Here is a 23,019-nt window from a genome sequence, read left to right on the forward strand (position 1 = left end):
AGATAAGTCACAATGAGGGGCTAAAGTACGATGATAAAGAACCACAGCGAATATTTCGAGAAGCAGGGAAATTTGTCGCCAAAGTGACCAAACGCATCGTGCCCCAGGAGGCAAAGAGCACGACGCAGATGGACTGTTGCAGATTTTCTTCAAGATAAAACCTCTTGAAGATGATCTTCAATGATAGCGCCAGAACAATGGGGAAATAGAATACAGCAAGGGGGTACTTGAAGGATGAATATTGGTAATAGCTTATCAGTGTATCGAGATGTGTATATAAAGGTTGCACAGCAACTTCCAAGTCACTTTTCTGTCGTCACACAGAGGGTTATTCTAGCACCTACTTCTTAACTGGAGGTAAATGTTATTTGTGTTAGTGATTGTCATTGGCGGCGATTGGGGAGGCAACGACAGTTTATACCCTGTTCCGGCGATCTCTTGAGAAAGCGCAAGCAGTGACGCGAAATTGCTCCAGCAATGAACACGTGAGAGGAGACGGGATTGTGACTGCAGTTACCAGCCTTCCAGCAGCGTGCACTTCTTCGCTCTGCCCACTCAATTTCCTCCCCTTCTCTGCCGCCATGCGCGGCCTTCCTCCAAAGATAACCGGGACAGGGTATACTTTGCCTTGGCAGACAAGGCTTAGTTTTAAGAGGCCATAGTGCGGGGGTAAAGAGTTGGGGACAAATACCCCCTCTTACCCTACCTTCATCGCCGCCACTGGTGATAGTGGTATGATCATAGGGGTAGCAGCGCCCTGCATGACCCCTGGTCCTTGAGTAGGAGCCGAGTAAGGGTAGCACAGGGTGTTCTATGCTTTCTCGAAATTTTTGTTCAGTTTTTGGAAGTTATCGGAAGGGACGGTTACGTTTTAGCAAGAAAGGATCGATTAATTGATTTGGTATATTGCACTTCGCTTTACTGACACTTTTGACTAATCTCAATTTATGAGCACGTGTGATGATATGATGAAATTGATGAAGGGACACACAGAGAACGCCCATGCTCATGCAGGGATTCGAAGTCAGGACTCCTGGCATCGTAGCGCGCTGTGCTAAACAGTTAGTCACGGAGATCAGGTACCAAGGCAGTAGTAACGAAATTAACTTTTCTTTCTTTTCATATGAAAGGACATTTCAGCTTACTTTTACATTTCTTACCCTTATTCAAACAAATGAAGTCATTATAAATTTTGATTCTTAATTGTAATTAGAAATTGTCATCAGTGAAACATGTCATCTTCTTGTAATTCAGGCAATAGGAGAGATTCGTGGGGGGGGGCAAAGACAGTTTATTTCCCTTTGTAGGTAATGTTTAGCATAGTACGGGGGCAAAAGTAGCGAAACGTGGGGGCAAATGACCCCCTCCTTAATGTCGCCACTGTATCGAGAAGTAGCTTGCCTTGTGCAGTGGGATCCATGAGTATTACCCTGCAAATTGTCCATCACCATGTTCACGCACTTTATTTGACCCAATAACAGCTTCAAGAATTAAAAGAAAACTCAAAACAAGCTGTTGACAACTTCTGCACCAACATACATAAAAATCCAGCGCTTAAAAACACACAGGACATAGAAATATTAATGCAAATAGTCATGGACAATTTGCACGGTAATACTCATGAATCCCACTGTACGTACGTATATACTCACACAATAGCATTGCCGAATATTATCCGATTGATCCATTACATTACATTACATTGAATAGTATTTAGTTTCGAAATGAAATATTTTCTAGAACAATTATTTCAAAATCACTGTCAAGTTCCTGTTTTAAAACATTTTTCACTTCAAGTGAAATGATAAGAAAAACATACAATAATGAGTATGTAAGATTATATTTTCTGCATGCTTCAAATTATCCAATTATGCAGAACGTTGTGAAGTATTTCAATATGCTAGTCAAATCAACAAATAACTTTTCTTCTTTTTCAGGTGTCAAGTACTAATTCATATAAGTCAATTATATCAATTAGTACTTGACTATCGAAAGAGTAGAAAGTTGTTTGTTTCTTAAGATTGCTAGTGTATAATTAAGAGATTACTTGTCCGTGTGACATTGAGAGATTTTATGATCCATAAAAACTGCATAATCTTACAAGAAGTTTTGTGGAATTATAAAGAAGATTATTTGTGGAATTAGTTGCACAAATATATGAACAGAAATTAAGTAGCACTTGTCTTTTAATAACTAAAAGTGTATTTTCCTTTCCTAGGTCATCTGTTGATCAACCTACAAGATGAAGCTCTTTCTCTTAGGCTCATTGTTGCTTCTAGCAGCTTCTTACAATGCTTTCGAATACAGGCCTGGTGCATTCAAGAATGGAAAAGGTGAGTCAACATAGTTGCAGTATAGTGCTTGTAGTTGTAGTGCTCATTGGCGTGCAAGGGATATCGTAAAGGGGGATATGACATAAAGAGTTGTTTGTCTTCTTTTCTTATGAGTGCTTTTTGTATAAACTGTGGGTCAACAGGGGAAGTTTAATCCTGAATCAGTAAGTGAAACGTTAAGTCAAGGCCGCGTTTCCACTAACTGTGGATTATGTTTTTATAACTTCTAACAGAGGCGTCTCGTGAACGCATGCGTCAATTGTGGCAAAAAGGACAGCTTGCTGTGCGACGACATTTATGAGCATTTCTACATTCTAATTTCTTCATATGGGAGAAGTATTTATTTTACACTAGAGCGCTGAACTAAGCTTATATTACATTTCTTGGATCTGAAGTAACGCATGCGTCAATTGTGGGAAAATAATTATTACTTTCTTTCACTTCAGATCCAAGAAATGTAATATAAGCTTAGTTGAGCGCTCTCGTGTAAATACTTCTCCTATATGAAGAAATTAGAATGTAGAAATGCTCATTAATGTCGTCGAAGAGCAAGCTGCCCTTTTTCCCACAATTGACGCATGCGCAGCATTCACCGCATGCGTTCACGAGACGCCTCTGCTTCTAGATAACAATGTCATTCATGATACAATACTGATGGCGATGGTATACCCATAATTGTCATAATAGACGCATACAATAGAGAAGGAATTTTCAAAATAAAAATATGAAAGGCATATTTTAATGATTGGCTTTAAACATAAAGGCTACAGTGGTATTTTATAGGCTACGCTACAGCATGTTGTATTTTATTTTCCTGTTGATATTGATTTTGCGCATTATTAGTTTGCATACTGTTAAAAACTTTAATAATACTGCTAATTACACTAAAAATTAAACATTTGGAAAAATACAAGGTGAAAAAATGAACAGGGAAAGCAATAATTCAGGTTTATGGGGGGAGTAATGCCCAAATTATGCATAATGAAATGTAAATCAAACGAAATTGGAAGGTATATGCCAAGAAGCAGAAGGTGGTATACGCTAACGAGTAAGTACAACCAGAGGGTATACGGCGTTTGTCTCCTTCTATCCTCGACTACAGCATTGGATATGAGTGGATGGTGATATTGGACATTCGATGTTGAAAGGGTAGGAGTTGCAGTAGAAGAATTAGGGGAAGATTGTGGAAGGGTCCAGACTTATAAAGGGCTGTGGTGTGAATGTGTGTTTGAGAGAGAAATTTACAATGTCCATTCTCGTTAAAATCAAACAAAGAATTAAGTATATCTGCAAACATTTCACAAGAAAAGCTTTTTAAAACTTTGCCAACAATTCATTTTATGATAAGCATATTTACAACTTTATGTGCGGAGACACCTAAAATATATATTTTCGGTTGAGCAGCTTGATGATCATCAACATCACGACATCTATAATATTCGGTTTACTTCACAAAATAACAATCTAATCAAGAAGTGGTGACAACTGTACCACTTATGTTGTTCAAGGTCATTTCGGGATGGGAATTTAACCATAATAGCTCCCCCAAATTTAGTCAATAATAAACTAACCAATTCTTGAATATGCACTTGGCCTAATGATGAGTTAACTTAAGCCTTGTCAGCCAGGATTCATCCTCCAGGAATCAATAAACATTAGGCACCTGGTGAACCGTTGGTTGAAATTAATAAAAGGACATTCATTGACTTACTTTAACCTAAATTGAGAATGTGAAAATGGGATTACTTTACTTAAGTTAAGCTTAAGTTTAACCTATACTCTATCCAAGGAAGCAAGGCTGCGTAAATAGGGGAGGAAGCGAGTGTGCGGAGCGAAGCAGTAAATGCAGCTGCAAAGGCAGGAAACTGCATTCGCTTTCCCCCTCATGCAATCCCTTTCCCTCTCGAGTCACTACTTGCGCTGAGACTTGCTTCCGTTCGCTCGCTCCAGAGGCTCCCGGGAGAGTATTTAGTACACACCCTAGAGTGCTGCAGAATCAGAGGTCTATAACGCTTTCTTATTGGCTGTGCGCGTTCGGAAGTGTTTATGTTCCGTGTCCACCGTTCCTTGCTTGCTCGTTTACAGGAAAAGTATGGAAAAGTTAGACTCGTGATTATTTAGTAATAAAGTTTGTAATCAAAATGTCGAAATAATGTTAAGAAATATATGGAAATAATGTTAAAAATGGTATTGCATTCTTTTCTGTTGATAAAATCAAAATGAAGCTTACGTAAAATAGTAATGTTGAATATCTCTGAAAGTGCTTGTAATGTACGTGAAGTGATTTCTGCATTATGGGAGAAGTTTTATAACTTATGGTAAATAATACAATTTCTGTACTTCACGAAAAAACTGTAGCAATGAGTAATTAGATGCATAAAGTTGTTGAACAATATCAAGAATCTTTGAAAATGCCTGAAAATATAATAAATTATACATATTAATTTTACTGGCGAAACCACTTCATCACATATAGCAGCGGCTCATTGTGGTATTGTTTGCAATCAGTTGAATATACATAATTTTCTCATATTCATAAGTAGTTACAATGTTTATTGTTATGATGAGACTTTAAAGAGGAAAGCCATTCACTTCGAGACGAGTTCTGCCTTTCCGTCTTTCAAAACAATAATTATAAAAATGTACTGAAGATCATCTTCCGTTTGAAGGGGTTTCATATCTTATTGGGATGGATATCTGAAATCTACACTGTCGTGCCATCTAGCGTTACCTTGAAGGAACACTGTAGTCTATTAACTTCCGGAATGACAGCCAATCAGAAGTAAAATATTGCTAGAGGTTCAACGCCTCCCGGGAGAAAGTATGAAGTCAGAGTGAGAAACTGAGGTTATCCTAAAGTAAGAATGGGAAAGATAGCAAATAACGTACTTTAACCTAAAGCGAGAAGCCGATAGCTTATGTGCACGTACGGCAAAAATCCATAAAAAAAAAACATTTTATTCAAATTGGAAAGCATAAACATAAACACATGTATGAAATGTTTTAACATTGTACCAGAATATTCTACGTGACGAAACACTGTACCAAAATGAATTTGAGAACCACAGCCACGATTTAAAAAAACAAAAAACAATAAGTAACATAATCTCCTTTTCTTACTCTCACCCAGTCACTAGTTTATGAGTGAAATAGCACGTGACATTGTTTCATTTTCTTCTGCAGGTGCTGTGGTTTTTCCTCTATCCCTGCACAATGAGGTAGGTAATGAGAGATAAAGATTTTTAATTATATTTTTTATCTTCTTGTCAAGTGATCTTTTTTGTGTGTCTTTTTGAAGTCACTCTAGATTACTTCTTGCGCTGACACCTTTGGGAATCAAAGCTAAATTCAATGTCAATTGGCTCACTTGTAATTCGCTTTTCTTTGAATCGTTCAGATATACTAGTACTAGTCTTTTCTAGTCTACAGCTGTCTATTTACACGGTGTCAGAAAAGTGGCAAAACGTTTTATCGTGTAGTTTCACGTTTAAATTACAAATAATTTAAATTACACTAATTTGCAATGGTCTTTGTACTTTCAAAACGGCCATATTTTTTTTTACGGAATGGCTAGTTGGATGCCAGCAGATATCGACGGTCTCAGATCTATTATGAAAGTTTACATTAGTTGAAGTACTTATGTGAAAACTGGACGTTGATAGGTGTCACCGATCCAGATATATATATATATATATAAAACAAACGAATATCCAATATGGCGGACACTTTTCAAGATGGCGGACGTCATCATGCAGATAGCGATTGGTTCCTTCACTAGAAATTGCTTAAATGGTACAACAATTAATCCTGTACAAAGTATCTTGCCTTTATCAAAAGGTGTTACAATTTAACCATTATTAGCGACTTAGACGCATACAAAATCGACTTGACTCCCCTTTCAGAATAAATGATAAGACTGCATCCACTTGCCACTGAGTGTATCTTGAGGACTATAGTTAATCGGAAAGAAAGAAATAATGATCAATGTAATGCTCGGGTTGAAAGAACCGAAAGCAAGGTAGATTATATATTTTGCAAACGAATTATTAAGGTTAATGATTGAAATATATATATCTTTCTTTCTTTTTGTTATTTCAGAAGGCCAATGAGTTCGAGGAATTCGAAGTTGAGGAGTAAGTAGATTATTTATTCATGTTCATATAGACTTTAAGACTAGTTCTGTACAATTTGAAGTAAACTCTAAAGCAACTGTAGACTTATGCGATTGAATGATTGCGTAAATGCAGGCGTAAATAAAATCAGTCAACAAGTTCAAAGCCAACTGCGGAATGGAAGTTTAATCATTTTTATTTTTGATTTTTTTTAAATTTCTATCAAGTGTCTGAGAAAATATATATTTTTCATTTTCCTTATTGGACGTCAGCTAATTTTTATGTTGGTTCTCGTTACTAGGATTTGGGAGGGGGAATTATAAAAATGAATATCACATATTTTGCAATTACTCTTTTACCCTTCGTTTTAAAGGCTGTTCAAAGACAAAATCGTAAAAATAAGAGGAGTATGGTTTTTTCAAGAGTTATTTATTGCTTTTTTTCGGGATGGGCTGTAACCCCATCAGCACTCATCTGTGTACACCATTAGTTCTCATACTTTGTTGTATCCAAATAACATATTTATTTGTTGCTTGATTAGAAAGGTAGATGGCACTGATTTGTATTTTTATAACATCCTTAACTTGTAGACAATTACACTATGAATGAGATATATTTGCTGAGAAATTATTTCAGAAAAAAGTATTAGCTTCACTAATTGCTACTTAATGAAGTGAAATGAATATGAACCCCTTGATATAGTTATTACAGTAAGGTACTACAATTAGATTATTTTGAAGTTGAAACATAGCTTTTTAGTATAGACGAAATATTTGATTTAAAAGAATCCATCATCTCTTTTTTTTCATAGAGACTAGAATGTTTTAATCATAACTTTTATTAATACTACGTTAACATTTGTTACTTTGAAACGAACTTAAGAAATACATTCAACTTTTCAGGACGAAGTGGTATCAAATGCCAATTCTCTAAAACCTGCTTTAGACGAAAGCACTTCCATTAACATTTTTGCTAGCATAAATGCTTCCAAAAATTTTATAACAGATAGTAATTTACACGGAAGCATTTTATGGTAGTACTTTACACTTTAAAAGTGTGAAGTGATACGTTGCTTACATCTCACGCGACCGCCATTACATTTGCACTCGTGACCATGAGGTCGCTTCTGATTGGTTATTCTACGAAAAATGCTACGGAAATAGAGCCGGTTCTATCCTTGAGAAATGCAATGAAATATGGTTTTCTTGCGCATGCGCAGGTTTTCTCGCGCATGAGCAGTTTTATTTTTGCGCATGCGCAGTGAATGTTTTATTTAGTGGGACACTATGCACGGGTTTAGAGACAACGGGAACCATGACGTCTAATTTCTTCTGATTTCAGGGACCTGAACACCAAGGGTGCCTCTCTGTGGAATGACGGAATCGACAGGATCCTCGCCCTACTTGCCACCAAGTTGAAGGAAAGTGGAGGAGACCCATTGCCCCTTCCCGACTTCAAGAAGGGATTCAACGTTACGGTAAGCTTGCTTACCTACTTACCGTTAAATTTTGTATCGGGATCTGTGGAGCGAGTCCGCCCATAACGATAGAGGTGGATGGTAGCAGGGGCGGAAAAACATTAATTTTAATTATATAAGCAGGGTTATTTGTTTTAAAAGAGTTGTTACAAACCAGACAGTTCATACTGGACACAACACGATATGGAAAGAAGGGAGATTAAAATACGAAAAATAGATGGCAGCACAAGGTAAGAGAATATAAATAAATTGTTGAAAGATAAATGTTGACCTAGTGAAAGTAAACATATGATAAAAAATGTAGAAAAGATGAGGGCAATGTATAAAATATAGGTAATAGATGGAAAGGAAAATAGAAGTGGTTTTCATCTCCATTGGAAGTCAATAAGTTAGAGAATGGTTAGGTTAATTCATCGAACTCTCCAGCCTAACTATTGCCTATTTTTGTGGGAGTAGGAAAAGGTTTATTATCAATTTGCCTTGACTCATCTAACCCAACAGATCGCTAGGTGCCGGGACTTGCCTCGAGTTGATATCTTCCTGGAGATGAGGCCTGTTTGAAAAGGTTTATTATCCATTTAGTGACTCCAAATGTAGTGCCATTTTTGTACAAAGGGGAACGTTTTGAATTTACTGACGTATAACATGATACATACGTCGCATATTCATGTAGCAACTTAAGCTAAGATATTACTGTTATTTTGATATTGTTAAGTAGTTATTAAATAAATGCATGCCTACAATAAACGTATTCTTTAACAGCAACACTTAAAGTAATTAAAAATTCTTATTATTCTTACTTATTTAAAACTGTCAATATGTAATATAGTTAAGCTCAGTGGCGGCAATGGGGTTCCAAAACCAGGGGTCAAGGTACTAAAACTGAGGGGGGGGGGGCAAAGACAGTGTATATCCATTTGTAGACAAGGTTTAGCATAGTGCGGGGCAAAAGTGGCGAAAACTAAGGGGGGGGCCTGCCTCCCTCGTCGTCCCTAACCGCCGCCACTGGCTCAAGCTTTCTATTGAGTAGGTTGCGCCAAAAAATCCACCTTGCCCCTGGTAGCTCCCCTCCATGCACTCACCTCCCCTCACGCGTTTATTGGTCGAGTTCTCTCGAGTCATTGCTTGCGCACTTTTCATTCGCTTGCTCAAGAGATATCCATGGCAGAGTGTATACTGAGAAACATGGAGTGAGGCGGGTGGTAGAGATTGCGCTGTTGCCATTTAGAGGTAATTTTTCGGTTAGGCAACACTTTTGACTTAGAAAACTTCTTTCTTGAAGATCAAAAAGTTATGCATTTTTTCTTGATACAAGATTTTGATGCTAGCAGAAAGAACTTGTTTCACAAATCACTTTTAACATGCTAATGTCATTTTGATTGCTTGATTGTATTAAGTTGTTTTACGTCGCTTTTATGTCACTTTTGGCTAATCGCGACGATGAGGACAAGTGATGAAATGATGAAATTAATGAAGGAACTTTAACAAAGAAGATCCAAACATTGAACCTGACGTTATAGCACGCTGTGCTAACCACTCCGCCACGGAGGTCAGCGCTAATGACATTTAGTCCATGCTAATGACTTCAGTAGTGCCCATATTACTGACAAACCAGCCATATTTGATGTTGGGTTGAATTACCACCAGCTTTGAACATTTGATTTCCAACGATTTAAGAAATAAATTCTAATTTTGTTATAACTTTATTATTAGTCTGCTGAATTATACTTAGTTTACACTAATGATGATAAATTAATATACTGCCCTTTGTTTCTTTCCAAAAGAGGCGTGTAAAGAAAGTAATAATTCTTTTCCCACAATTGACGCATGCGTCACTTCAGATCCAAGAAATGTAATATAATCTTAGTTGAGCGCTCTCGTGTAAAATAAATACTTCTCCTCTATGAAGAAATTAGAATGTAGAAATGCTCATTAATGTCGTCGCAGAGCAAGCTGTCCTTTTTCCCACAATTGACGCATGCGTTCAGGAGACGCCTCTGCTTTCCAAAGCAAATGATCATCACTGTAGCTTCAAACAGTGTTGCCATATGTACTATTAAAGGAAGATAGTGTCCTTTCCTTCCAAAATTCAAATTCAAATTTGGTCACATGAAACGGGAACTAGCGGACAACGTTTCTTATGATTCCAATTCTATTGTGTTGTTGATTGCTTTTCCTTTTCATGGTATTACCAATTATCACACTTATTTTAAACAAATAAATATTTTTACTTCATAAATAAAAAGTAGCATTTGGGAAATAATTGCATGAATATAATTTTTTTCCTCTTTATTTTTGTACAATATTTCAGTTTAAGACTGATGTTTTTAGAGACACGTATATGATCATGACCTGTTGTCTATTACTGAAAAGTAGAGACAAAATTCAGTAGTCAGTTTGCCATGTCTTAATTTCATCTCTACATTTTCAGGATCTTATTGGCATTGAATGGCAGGGAGAAATTGGTCTCAAGGATGGCTCCATGGCTGGACTCTCAACCATCTACAGAGTTGGCAACGCTACAAAAACCAACGGCATGGTTTGGAACATCACCTTGACAGCCGGATTCGATAATCTTGATGTAAGTTCAGTTAGATTATAAGCAGACTCTGGTTTATTAGGCATTCCCAGTGTATGTAGTCACATAAAACTCCAAAAATATTTATGTACCTATTAACACTGGTGTAGCAGGATTTCTTTTCGGCTGGAAGTTAAAATGTGGATATTAGATACATAACTGTGGGTTCTAGTTCATAATTACCAATAACCTTCGTTTTAAAAGTTACTCAAAGGCAAATATGGTAATTTCAAGGGGTTCGCAATTAGCACTTCGGTTTTTTACAAGTTATTTACTCATTTCATTTTAAAATTTTGATTCTCTCATAATTTCGAGAGGGGCTGTAGCACCACGGCTCCATATGCAAAAGACAATTAACACCATGCTTGGAAACCTATAATTGAAGACCTAAAGGAACACATTGAATTGCCGCACAAAACAACACTCGACACACACGAACAGAAATTGCAAGGAAAACACCATCCGCGCAGGCGTTGACCTACAATCCAGACAAGACTATCGCATGAGCAGAGTGGAACATGCCCCGCTTTTGTCTACTCATGCGCAACAATGTACTGCGCACCATCGTCTAAAAATCGTGTCAACATACGAATTGCAACTTATTTCTTCATTTAGCTGACTTGAAAATTGTTCAGAGTTGATGCATTGCAGTTCCAAGAATAGACTATCAAAATACCTGATAACAAGTATTTAGATTAGGTTGTTGAAAGCTTTTATTAAGGAAAATAGCGTAACATTGGCATAACCTACCGTTATCGCCTACATGCAATTTTTCGAAATTTCCAATATGGCGAGTATGTTTCCCCAAGTGAGACATTTGGTGACTTTCCTCAGGAGATTCCAACGTATAACACAAAAATTAACTTTTCGTTTTTTCCCACATTCAACCAATTCGAATCTCTTTAACGAAAAAGATTACCGATAATAACATTTATATTCATACTTCAAAATGATCTTCTTGTAGAACCTTACAAGAAAGAACCACATATAAAAAATGTTTAATCATTTTATTAATAAAGATCCAACTACTATAATTAATCTATATTTCGTAAAAAAATATTCAAGAAATATATTTAATTGCTACTGTGATTGACCACAAATTAAGCACATTCAGGTAATGGAAACCAATGCCATCTATGAGCAATAAATGAAAACTCTTTCGAAAGTCCTGTGCAAGTGAATGAATTCTTTGATTATCTTGCAGCTGAAGTACGGATTCGTCGCAGAGTTCATGAACCTGGGTCCACAGGGAACTGTGGATGCTGTGATCCGCACCACCAGAGCTGATGTGGAAATGCAGGTCAAAGTCATCGGTTTGACTGCTCAACTGTTCTCTCTCAATCTGAAGCTCGGGTATGTTCTCCATCCTTCCTTGTTGTAAGGCTTACCCTTAACTACTAGTTACTTTCAGATATTAGTAATTGTAAATCAATTACATTTGGATTAACGGTTAGCTACTTCCTGAAATGAATAACTGTAATCAGTTACTTCTGCGTGCAACAATAACTGCAACTAGTTTGTTTGTGTATTAAGTAACTGTAAATCAGTTACTTTTCGAGATGCGGTAACTTAGTAGTTATTTTCCGAAATCAGTAACTGTAAGTTATTTTTCTATTAAGGGTAATTGTAATTAGTTAATTTATGAAATTAGTAACTGCAAATCAGTTTCCTTTTCGAATAACTCGTTACTTTCTACAAGTTGTCCCACAAGTCTGGAACCATAGCAGAATAACTAAACAAGTTAATGTTAGGAACTTATTATTGTACAATGCAGTTAAAGAATGTGTTCAAAGTGTTCGCCATTGTGAATCATACACAGTTGAAGACGTCAGACAGTTCCATGGTTTAACTGTCACAAAAAAAGAGGTAATATGAAAATACCTATGAATCCAGACTTATGGGACACCCAGTAGAATTACAACCTGCAAACCAGTTACTTGTTTTATTACTTTCTGAAACTAGTAACTGCCAATCACTTACTTCTTCGATGCATTGATTGATTGAATTAGATTATTTTCACTTCGCTTTCTGCTACTTTTGGCTAATCGCGGCGATAAGGACGACTGATGATGTAATGAAATTGACCAAGAGACACTCACTCGCAAAGGAACATCCATGCCCAGGCCGGGATTCGAACCCGGGACCTCTGGAGTAACGTTTTACGAGTAATAGTAACTATAACTAATTACTTTCCGTAATTAGTAGCTGTAAATCGGTTACATTTATATTAATGGTAACTGTAATTACTTACTTCCTGCAGTTAGTAACCGTAAATCAGTTACTTCTCTAGACACAGTTGTTACTTTTTAAAATAAGTAACTGAATCAATTACTTTCGAGTTGCGGCAACTGTAATTACATTTCTGAAATTAGTAACTGCAAATCAGTAACCTTTTCGAGTAACTGGTGCATTTTATTAACAATAACTGTAAGTACTTACTTCTGAAATTAGCAACGCTAAATGAGTTACTTTTTGAGTAATAATAACCTTAACTAGTTACTTACTGGATTTAGTAACTGTATATCAGTTACTTTTTGGAGTAATAGTCACTTGCTGAAACTACAAATCAGTTACTTTTTGGATTGATCCTTTGACTGAGATAGGTTACTTTACTTTGCTTTTATGCCACTTTTGGCTAAGCGCGACGATGGGGATGGGTGATGATATGATGAAATTGATGAAGGGACACTCACAAAGAACTCCCATGCTCAGGCAGGGTGTAGTTACGTTTTGGTGTGCGGCAACTGTTACTTCTTACTTTCCGAAATTAGTAACTGTAGGTGTAGCAGTTTCTTTCGATAGTGGTTATATTCAATTTGAGGATGTCACTAACATTGTCATGTCTCACCGCAGACACATCGATGTGGAAATCAAGGGATTGGGCGTCATTCTGGGCTTCCTCTCCGGAACCTTATCTGAATGGGTAGTCAACCTGATTAGAGGACCAATCACAAACATCGCTGAGAGGGTGTTGACCAAGGCAATCGGCGACCTTCTGGCTAACATCGACATTGGAAGCATCATCAATGGATCCCACTAAGATTCATGTGAAGGATGGATGTTGAAGTCCACGACCGCCAAGAGATTCAACAAAGAAATGAAAGAGTCGTGTAAAAGAAACGCAGTAACTTACTACATCTATTACTGTGGTCGTACGCACTCTAACATAGTACTCATTGTTACATCTGTATGAGTTTTAAACCAAGATAAACATGAATTAAATATATTTTTCAATTTAATTTCACTGGTTTACTTTCAATATCGAAGCATCTGGAAGATCTTTTGATTGATTTAATTGATTGAATTGTTGCTTTAAGTCCACTTTGTGCACAGAAAGGCTAATCGGGACTCGACCTACAGTGGGATCCGAACCACTGTGCCATGTGCATCCACCGTGTATTGAACCCGGGACCCAGTGGCAACGCGGCCGCCCCCTCAACCCCCGCAATGCGGGGGGGAGGGGGGCCGAGGTGTAAGGTCCCCGCAATGTTTTCTCTGCTCTCCTGAAATTTTATATAATTTCAGAAAGTCCACTAATACTGTCGGTTATTTTTAAAAGACACCCTATACAAAATATAGGTCAACAATGTCAAAATTAAATTTGAACTCAAAATTCACTGAGGTGAGCACTAAATAGAAACGCCCGATCGGTAAACTTAGAATACGTATTAACAGAGTTACTGTAATTTACGAGTCAGTGGACATATTTTCCTGTAGTTTACGGTTATTACATGCATAAGAAAACAGTTTTTCGTTGTGACGTTTCAGGAGAACACACGCTCCCTTCATCAGACATTTATTTATATTTTGACTAAAGATACAGTTACAACAATGGTTAGCAATTTTTTAAACAAAAAGAATCCTTATATAATGGATGTTGTCAATGTTACATTGTTGTAATATAGCAACTTAACTGTGAAATGAAGCAGTCTGTTTTATTTTTATTTCAGGTAAAAAAAAATTGATCACATTATTTTTTATTTAAATTATGAATCTCAAATATTTGATTTGAATTTAAAATTTTGGGAGCGTCAACACTTAGGCTATTTTGCTCCCGTCACATTATACGGGGACCAGCCCCTTACCATTACAAATAACAACTCTAACGTTGCATAACTAAAAAAAATTAAAATGTTCTGACTTCTGTTAAAAGCTGAGGCTGTAAAGGGGCCCTCAGCACACATAAGGACATAAGAACAGGACAATACAAACAAAATTATACTGGCCATGGGGCCAGTCGCCAGAGCCTCGTTAGTCTTCAGTCCAGGGTGTACTACGTGGAAGTGAGGTTGACATTTGGGTGGACTATGTGGAAGGTCACCCCTTACACCCCGAATCTCAAATATCATCAGGTAATTCAAAGTCGTCATTGTTTTCACGAATGGAGTAAGCCACCATCTTTAAAATTTAATGTAACAGAAAACATCAAGAGACTTTGTGAAAACAATGATGAATTTGAATTACCTGATGATATTTGGGATTCATAATTTTAAATAAAAATAATGTGATCAATTTTTTTTATCTCAAATAAAAATAAAACAGACTGTTACAACAATGTAACATTGACAACATCCATTATATAACGGATTCTTTTTGTTTAAAATATTGCTAACCATTGTTAGAACTGTTTCTTTAGTCAAACTGAAAATAAATATCTGATGAAGGGAGCGTGTGTTCTGAAACGTCACACCGAAAAACTGTTTTCTTATGCTTGTAATAACCGTAAACTAAAGGAAAATAATTCTACAATGCAAGCAATTCGTACATACAAGAAAAACTATTATTCATCTATTACGGGGAGACAGTGGACACCACAAATAACTTTGCGACTGTTTTATTTATTTATTTTCATGTGGAAGGTGGTCAAGTGGATTCCCAGTAACATATCATAAGACAATGTCTGTTAATAAGCAGGGCGTACTGGCTCGATCAAAGGGGCCCTGGCATCTTAATATGTGGGCCCTCAGAAATGCCGTATTAATTTACTTGCTCGCAGATCGCCTAAAATAGGAAAAAAATATCCTAATCTCACACCTTTATAGATATACCGTGTGTCGGAATCTTTGAGAGTATAAATTGTCTGCAGTTATGAATCCAGTAGGAAGATTCAGTTGCTCGGACAGTCTGATTTTTTGCCACGCAAACAAGAAAACTTGGTAATTCATGAACTTTTACCACTAATACAGTACTCGTTTTATGTGTGTGTGGTGTGGTATTTAAAGTGGGGATAGCGAAAATGTGTGAAAGAGGGCTACTAAATAAATAAATAAATGTGAGACAATTTAGGAATCACTCAGGTAGCAGTGCAAGTGTAGTGAAAGAATGGAAATGAAAGACGGTGTTTGTGAACTCCCAAGCAGTGTGAATGTGGAAGTAGACTGAAAAGAGGAAGGGTGTAGGAAAATTGCACTCAAGTGTTTCATCCATGTATGGTACGCACAGCTGTAAAGGCTCATGCTTGAAAATAAATTCTATTCTATTCTATTCTTCTATTTAAAATGTAACTACCCACCAAGTATTTTGAAAGCAAGCCCAAGCCTTTTCATATTCAAATAAGAACTGACATAAATTTCCCACATAGTCCACACCTGTTAAGTGTTACAGATTATTTTTGATCTTTAGCTATAGTTTGACAAGGCAGTTCAGTTTTCTTTTAATTGTTAAACACTTCAAAAGGGGAGGGGGTAGCTGACATATATACGTTGTAGTATTTTCAATTTTTTTTTACTAAGGGGACCCCAATATTTTAATTGCAGGGGTGCTCCAGTGCACTGCGCTACGCCACTGCCGGGACCCCTTGATTACAAGGCGACGACGTTACGACTGCGCCCTCGAGAAGGCGCACTTTTGAATGTGAATCTCACTTCCACGTAGTACGGGTGTCCCAGAAGTCTTTCCCTGATTACAAACCTTATTCATATCCGCTATATGCAATGTAGAGATGTGAAAGTGGTGCCAAAATGTTGGCAAACTAACCAAGTTTATTTGTTGCAGGTTTCAGTAATGTGGCTGTAGTGTAGCAGTGTCAGTGCCAAGGAATCCAGAATTAATGCTCTTGACATCGGGTGGCATCTTTCCATACAATGTTTCTTGGACTTGACAGAATTTGGGAATGAAGATGAGTTCCATTTTTTAAATACCAACTTATTGATGGCAGATATTCTAGACGAAAGAATTCTGCACATTTGAAAGTTCTTCTGCACTGTTATTGGTGAACGGGTCTCGTGATACCAGAGGACATGCTGAGCTTTTTCCTGATTTGTGAACATTTCCGGTTTTCTGGGCACTGACACTGCTACACTACAGCCACGTTACTCAAACCTGCAACAAGAAAACTTGGTTAGTTTTCCAACATTTTGGCACCACTTTCACATCTCTACCTTGCATATAGCGGATATGAATAAGGTTTGTAATCAGGGAAAGACTTCTGGGACACCCGTTATATCCCGGTAGCTGCCTTTTACAGACTAAGGAGGCCCTGGCGTCTTGATCTACGGCCAGTATAATCCTCTTCAGGATTGTGTGTTGTCCAGTGTTTTGTCCTTATATTATGTGTTGAGTTCCGCTTTGCAGCCTCAACTCCTAACCAAGGTAAGGAGATTTTTTGTTCTCAGAAAGACACGTTGATTTTAGCTACGGTAGGGCTGAACCCTAGTGTGACGGGTGCAAATAGGCTAAATGCTGACGCACCCACAATTTTGATTTCAATCGAAGCAATTCAGTTCATGCCCTTCTCCCGGGTTCGATACCCGGTGGAGGCACATAGTGGTTCGTATCCCACTTTAAACTGTAGGTCCAGTCCTCATTAGCCTTACTGTGCATAAAGTGGACTTAAAACATCAAATCAATCAATCATGTCCTCGTCTGTGAGTGATTTTCCTTTCACCTCTATCATGATTGATTGATTTGGTGTTTTAAGTTCACTTTATGCACAGAAAGGCTAATCGGGACTGCACCTACAGTTTAAAGTGTGATCCTAACAAATGTGCCTCCACCGGGTTTCGATCCCGGGACCCCTTGATTACAAGGCGACGACATTACCACTACGCCATCTGAGAGGTCTGCAAGAACCCAAACTTTTCAAACACTCTGCACTTACACTCTGTGGCAATTATCTCTGGAGGAAGCGAACGAAAACAAGTCTCTGCGCTGGTAGGGACGCGAGACGACCCACCAATGAAAATGTGATAGGGGATGGGATTGGGTGGCGGGGGTAGCGACTTCAGTTACTACACACAGAAAACTAAATGCATCATACCGATTGATGCACCAGAACGCGTCGATCGATGCAGCAAAGTGTGTTTTATGGCATCTGCGAAGAATCAGATTCACATTTGATGCATTTTAGTGCATTTTGCATGTCGTGAAAGAAACACCAGAGTGCATCATGTGATGCAAATGAGGATTTCTTTCAGTCGAGATGCAAAATAATGCATTATTTGATGCAGTTTGATGCACCTTCATGCGTTTTGGTGCACCTTCCTGCATCTTTCTCGATGATCCACTTGGACGTTTCGGACGGACGAAACGCTTAAATGCATCATTGAAAAAGATGCAGGAAGGTGCATCAAAACTCATCAAATGATACATTATAATATCTCGACTGAAAGAAATCCTCGCTTGCATCACGTGATGCACTGTGTTTCTTTTACGACATACAAAAATTGACTAAAATGCATCTTCGCAGAATCCATAAAACACACTTTCAATTCCGTCCAGGAACCTTTTTTTCCGAATCAGATCGAATACGGACCTGACGGTAAACAATTATCCACTTGTGAGCATGAAAGACTAATCCAGGTGCTGACTGCCTCGAGAATCTAAGGTACAAGGTAGAAATGGGCGAAACGCAAACGCTGCAGTTGCGTTACCCCTCTCCATTCAGCCCCATTCTCTCGCGCGTGTTCCTTCACTTGGTTGTAGCAACACTTCTGGCAACACCACCTGTCCCTGTTGTGATATCTACTGGGCGGCTCCTATTGGTTGCAGTTCCTGGATCGGATGCCGGAGCAACACGTAACGGGTTTGTTTGAGCTCAATGTGACACCATGCTAATATAGTGCATTGCGTTATGTACAGTAACTTTCGACAAGGGAGTTTTTGAACCTGGCGCACGAGAGAACAACAGCGTTATTATTTATTCCTTGTGCCACGCTTTCTACAACAGCAGCGTGACACTCCAATGTAAAACGTACTCGCGGACATTTCTAGAAGGCAACTCTCAATCGGTCAACCCTGGTCCAGGAATTGTAAATAAATTCAATCCCGGACTGGGAGAGAAAATCAGCAAACGTAAATTAGTTCTAGACATTGTATAACCTTTTCATATTTAAAGCATTTCAATTAGGTCCAGGAACCTCTTTCCGGTGAATTTAAATACGGTCCGGGAACATTTTTTCCGGAAGAATTTCAATTCGGTCCAGGAACTTTTTTCCAGAATGAATTTCAATTCGGTCCAGGAACCTCTTTTCCGGAAGAATTTCAATTCGGTCCAGGAACTTTTTTCCGGAATGAATTTCAATTCGGTCCAGGAACCTCTTTTCCGGAAGAATTTCAATTCGGTCCAGGAACTTTTTTCCAGAATGAATTTCAATTCGGTCCAGGAACCTCTTTTCCGGAAGAATTTCAATTCGGTCCAGGAACTTTTTTCCGGAATGAATTTCAATTCGGTCCAGGAACCTCTTTTCCGGAAGAATTTCAATTCGGTCCAGGAACTTTTTTCCCACATCAATTTAAATACGTTTCAGGAACCTTTTTTCAATGAAACAATACGCAACTTGGACCGAATTTAAATTGTGCGAGAAAGAAGATTCCGGTCCTGCAGCGGAACCCATTAGAATTTATGGGTTGCTCCACCTTTAACAACCCTAAAAGAAAATCCCTAAACCTTTCTTTGCAACGAACTTTACCCATAAACCCTGAACATTCAACAGTGGACTGTCTAGAAGAAGAAGAACAAAAAAATAGTTCAACCTGCGAAATGCAGGCAGACCTCGAAATCCAGCGATTAGGGTTGAACTTTATCAGCCGTCGCTTATGCCCAGAACTTGTTCCGATACCGGCGGGAGACCTCTTTTCCTCGCCGGCCACCAAGACTGGTTCCACTGAAGTGCAGCTATGTGTGGTGCAGCGACACAGCTTGAAGTGCTTTTGTAGCCAAATTGGTCCACTGGAAACGTATGTAAGTCATACTTTAAAATTCCCAATTAGATCAATGTTATTGATCCTATTTTTAGTGTGCATTTGATTTCAGTACTTGATTTTCCTTGTGTCTTGCTTTTCCTTTCAATATCTGCCAGTCTATTCCTCAAAACGTCGTCTTTTTCTTGTTATTCCCAACCTCAGTGCCGAAATGTTTAGAACAGCGTCCTACGACGCCAGGGTCCCTGGTTCGAATCCCGGCCTGGGCAAGGGTGTTTGGATTTGGATTGGATTTGGTGTTTTAAGTCCACTTTATGCACAGTAAGGCTAATTGGGACTGGACCTACAGTTTAAAGTGGGATCCGAACCACTTGTGCCTCCACCGGGTATCGAACCCGGGACCCCTTGATTACAAGGCGACGACGCTACCACTGCGCCATCGGGGAGGCAAGGGTGTTCTTTGTGAGTGTCGCTTCATTATCTGCATCATATCATCACTCAACCTCATCGTCACTATTAGCCGAAGTGGCCGAAAATCGACGCTAAATAACAAAAATTAATTAAAATCAAAGTTCTTGTTATTAATGGTAATCTAGGGCCTCTCCGATGGCATAGTGGTAACGTCGTCGCCTTGTAATCAAGGGGTTCCGGGTTCGATAACCAGTGGAAGCACATTGTGGCACGGATCCCACTTTAAACTCGTAACTTATCTGAACAAAGGTCTGATTGAATGATTTGGTTGCTTCACTTTTCTGCCACTTTTGCCTAATCGCGGAGATGAGGATCAAGGATGATGTGATGAAATTGATGTAGAGACACTCAGAAAGAACTCCCGAAGCCCAACAGGGATTCGAATCCGGAGCCTCTGGTGTCGTGGCCCGACGTACTAAACACTCCGTCACGGGGGTCGGCAAGAGGGGAAGAAAGAAATAGAGAAAATAATCGAGTAAATGAGAGAAAATAATAGAGTAAAAGAGAAAATAATCGAGTAAAAGAGAGAAAGAAAATAATCGAGTAAAAGAGAGAAAGAAAATAATCGAGTAAAAGAGAGAAATAGAGAAAATAATCGAGTAAAAGAGAGAGAAAATAATCGAGTAAAAGAGAGAAAGAAAATAATCGAGTAAAAGAGAGAGAAAATAATCGAGTAAAAGAGAGAAAGAAAATAATCGAGCAAAAGAGAGAAATAGAGAAAATAATCGAGTAAAAGAGAGAAAGAGAGAATAAATAATCGAGTAAAAGAGAGAGAAAATAATCGAGTAAAAGAGAGAAAGAGAGATAGTGGAAGTAATCGAAACTCGAGAAGGAGGGATAGTAGAGAGAAAATCAGGGAAGGTATAACGTATCGAGAGAGAGAGAGAAAGACTAAAAGGTTTTAAAACTTAGGAAGAAAGGAGAAACTGTAGAGAAAGAGGAAGAAGATTAATAATAAAATGGCAACATTTTCCAAATTCCAGAGGGTCAAGTAACCACTGGCGTATGGAGGGAGGAGTTGAAATTTTGAGAAAATCAACATTTCCAATTGAAAACAGTAAAGAACTCGGGGAAAACCGAAGTGGTGAATGGAAACCTACCTTAAAATCACCCGATTACCATTCTCGTCATTTAACAATTTTTAAAAATGGTAATTGAGAAATATTTTGGGGCCCCGACGCGGAAGACCCTAGTTTGAATTCATCACACCATCCTAACTATGGCCGAGATCAAGAATATGTGCAGCTCTACCTCCACATCGCCCCATATGCCTTCATGGCATGTGTGGACATGAACATTTACTTTTATGGTGTGAAATCAAAAGAGCTCGGATAATTATGAATTTTGCATATGCAAATGCATATTTAAGGATTTTTAACTAAAAATGCATATTTGTATGAAAATAAGTTGATGTGCATAGTTTTGTACTCACAACCAACACCGAGCATATACTGTATTTATTTTTCTATGCTCGTTTCTCTTCTCTTTCTTTCAACAACTTCAAACAAGCATCAAAATTATAGAAGACGTTCAAGAGGCCCTCGCCCAGGTTGAAGATCCTGTGTATGTACAGAAATTGGATGCAGTATTGAAAAAGAACAGTGGGTATGCAACAATGGTGGAAGTTTGCAAAATTCTGCATACAAATGGACAACGTGTGGATGATCTGGAACTTGATGTGTCTGATTTTGTTGCCCTAAAATACAGGCCACTTGTATCTTGCGAAGTTGAACGTGTGTTTTCTGAAAATAAGACTATTCTAGCTGAAAACGGAAGGAGTTTCAAATTGTATTGTGTTTCATTTAACGCAGAACCATATTAATTGAAAAAAATCTGTGTAGCGAATGAGCATTCAGAATAACGCATATTCATTGCCTGGCATGTAATCTTTCATAGTTTGTAATATACAACATTTATAAATGAAACGGGTTTTCAAAGTGTATATTTTACATTTTTTAGTGCATAACTATCCGAACCCTATTAATAAATAAATGCCCCTTAGAACACAGCTATATGGAATCCGCCTTCAATTCAGTCCAATCCGAAAAAGAATTTCTGCGTACGCTAATGGAAGTGACCCTCCCCGTCCCCCCTTCGTGTGACGCCTATGCTGGGTACATAAACAGGTAGGGAAGTAAATAAATCCCATTTCATTCACGTGCGCGTGCAAATCTCAATCACCTATAAAAACAGAAAGTATGTTGAGCAAAGGAATGCTGCATGCAACGCCATCTGTCTAAACAGGCCTTCACCTTGAAACATAAAGGAATTGAAGTTATCAATGGTTTTATGTGTTACAAGCAGGTGCGCTGGTAGCTTGATAACGTTATCAGCGAATTATAAGTGGAGACAATGATAAGGTATCGGCATAACTGTTCGCTCTGTATTGGACGTTCCATCGACACACAACAAACAACTCTAATGAGCGCATACCATATGTGCTTGGTTTTTAGATTGTGGTCCAAACTGCAGAGGTGGCCTTGAAGGGGAAAAAACGCCTATCTTTTAGACAAATAATTGTGTGCAAGAATGTTAAGAATTGGGTCAGCAGTGAAAACAGGATGGGGAGAAAAAATATGTATTGTAACTAGTGGCGTGCTAGAATTTCCTAATGCGAAAATATTCATTATTTCTCTTGTAGTCAAAGTAGCCCATTCAAAGTTAGGTTCACCCACATGCCGACTCCTGCTGTCAAAATGTAGTAGGCAAATTTCGAATAATATTAAAAATGGAAGTATGAGGTTAATAATGGATATGAGGAGAACCTTACAGGACTCGAACCCAGGATGTCTGCTTTCAGAGCGCACATTACTAAAGAAGGCGCGTAGCCAGACAGGGGCCGAGACGCCCCTGGCACTCCCGTCAGCCCCCTTGACATTAGGTAAAACTATTTTCTATAATATGTTT

At 38.2% G+C, this 23,019-nt stretch overlaps 2 protein-coding genes across 2 annotated transcripts in view; both read left to right on the plus strand.

Moving 5' to 3' along the window:
- The first annotated feature begins 264 nt into the window (after positions 1–264).
- Positions 265–13,739, plus strand: LOC145994419 (uncharacterized). The gene is made up of 8 exons (XM_083130546.1): positions 265–357; positions 2,219–2,333; positions 5,517–5,551; positions 6,432–6,466; positions 7,787–7,922; positions 10,354–10,503; positions 11,705–11,853; positions 13,354–13,739. The coding sequence occupies exons 2-8, from the start codon at positions 2,243–2,245 to the stop codon at positions 13,538–13,540; spliced, it is 783 nt and encodes a 260-aa protein (XP_082986672.1). The 5' UTR covers positions 265–357; positions 2,219–2,242; the 3' UTR covers positions 13,541–13,739.
- A 5,852-nt stretch (positions 13,740–19,591) lies between these two features.
- Positions 19,592–23,019, plus strand: part of LOC145994170 (uncharacterized) — a 73,688-nt gene continuing 70,260 nt past the window's right edge. The window contains exon 1 of the mRNA XM_083130266.1: positions 19,592–19,681. The gene's annotated coding sequence lies outside the window, so the exon portion shown is untranslated. The remainder of the gene's footprint in view (positions 19,682–23,019) is intronic.

The sequence above is a fragment of the Lepisma saccharinum genome, chromosome 10, assembly GCF_977018435.1.
Source record: "Lepisma saccharinum chromosome 10, izLepSacc3.1, whole genome shotgun sequence".
Lineage (NCBI taxonomy): Eukaryota > Metazoa > Arthropoda > Insecta > Zygentoma > Lepismatidae > Lepisma > Lepisma saccharinum.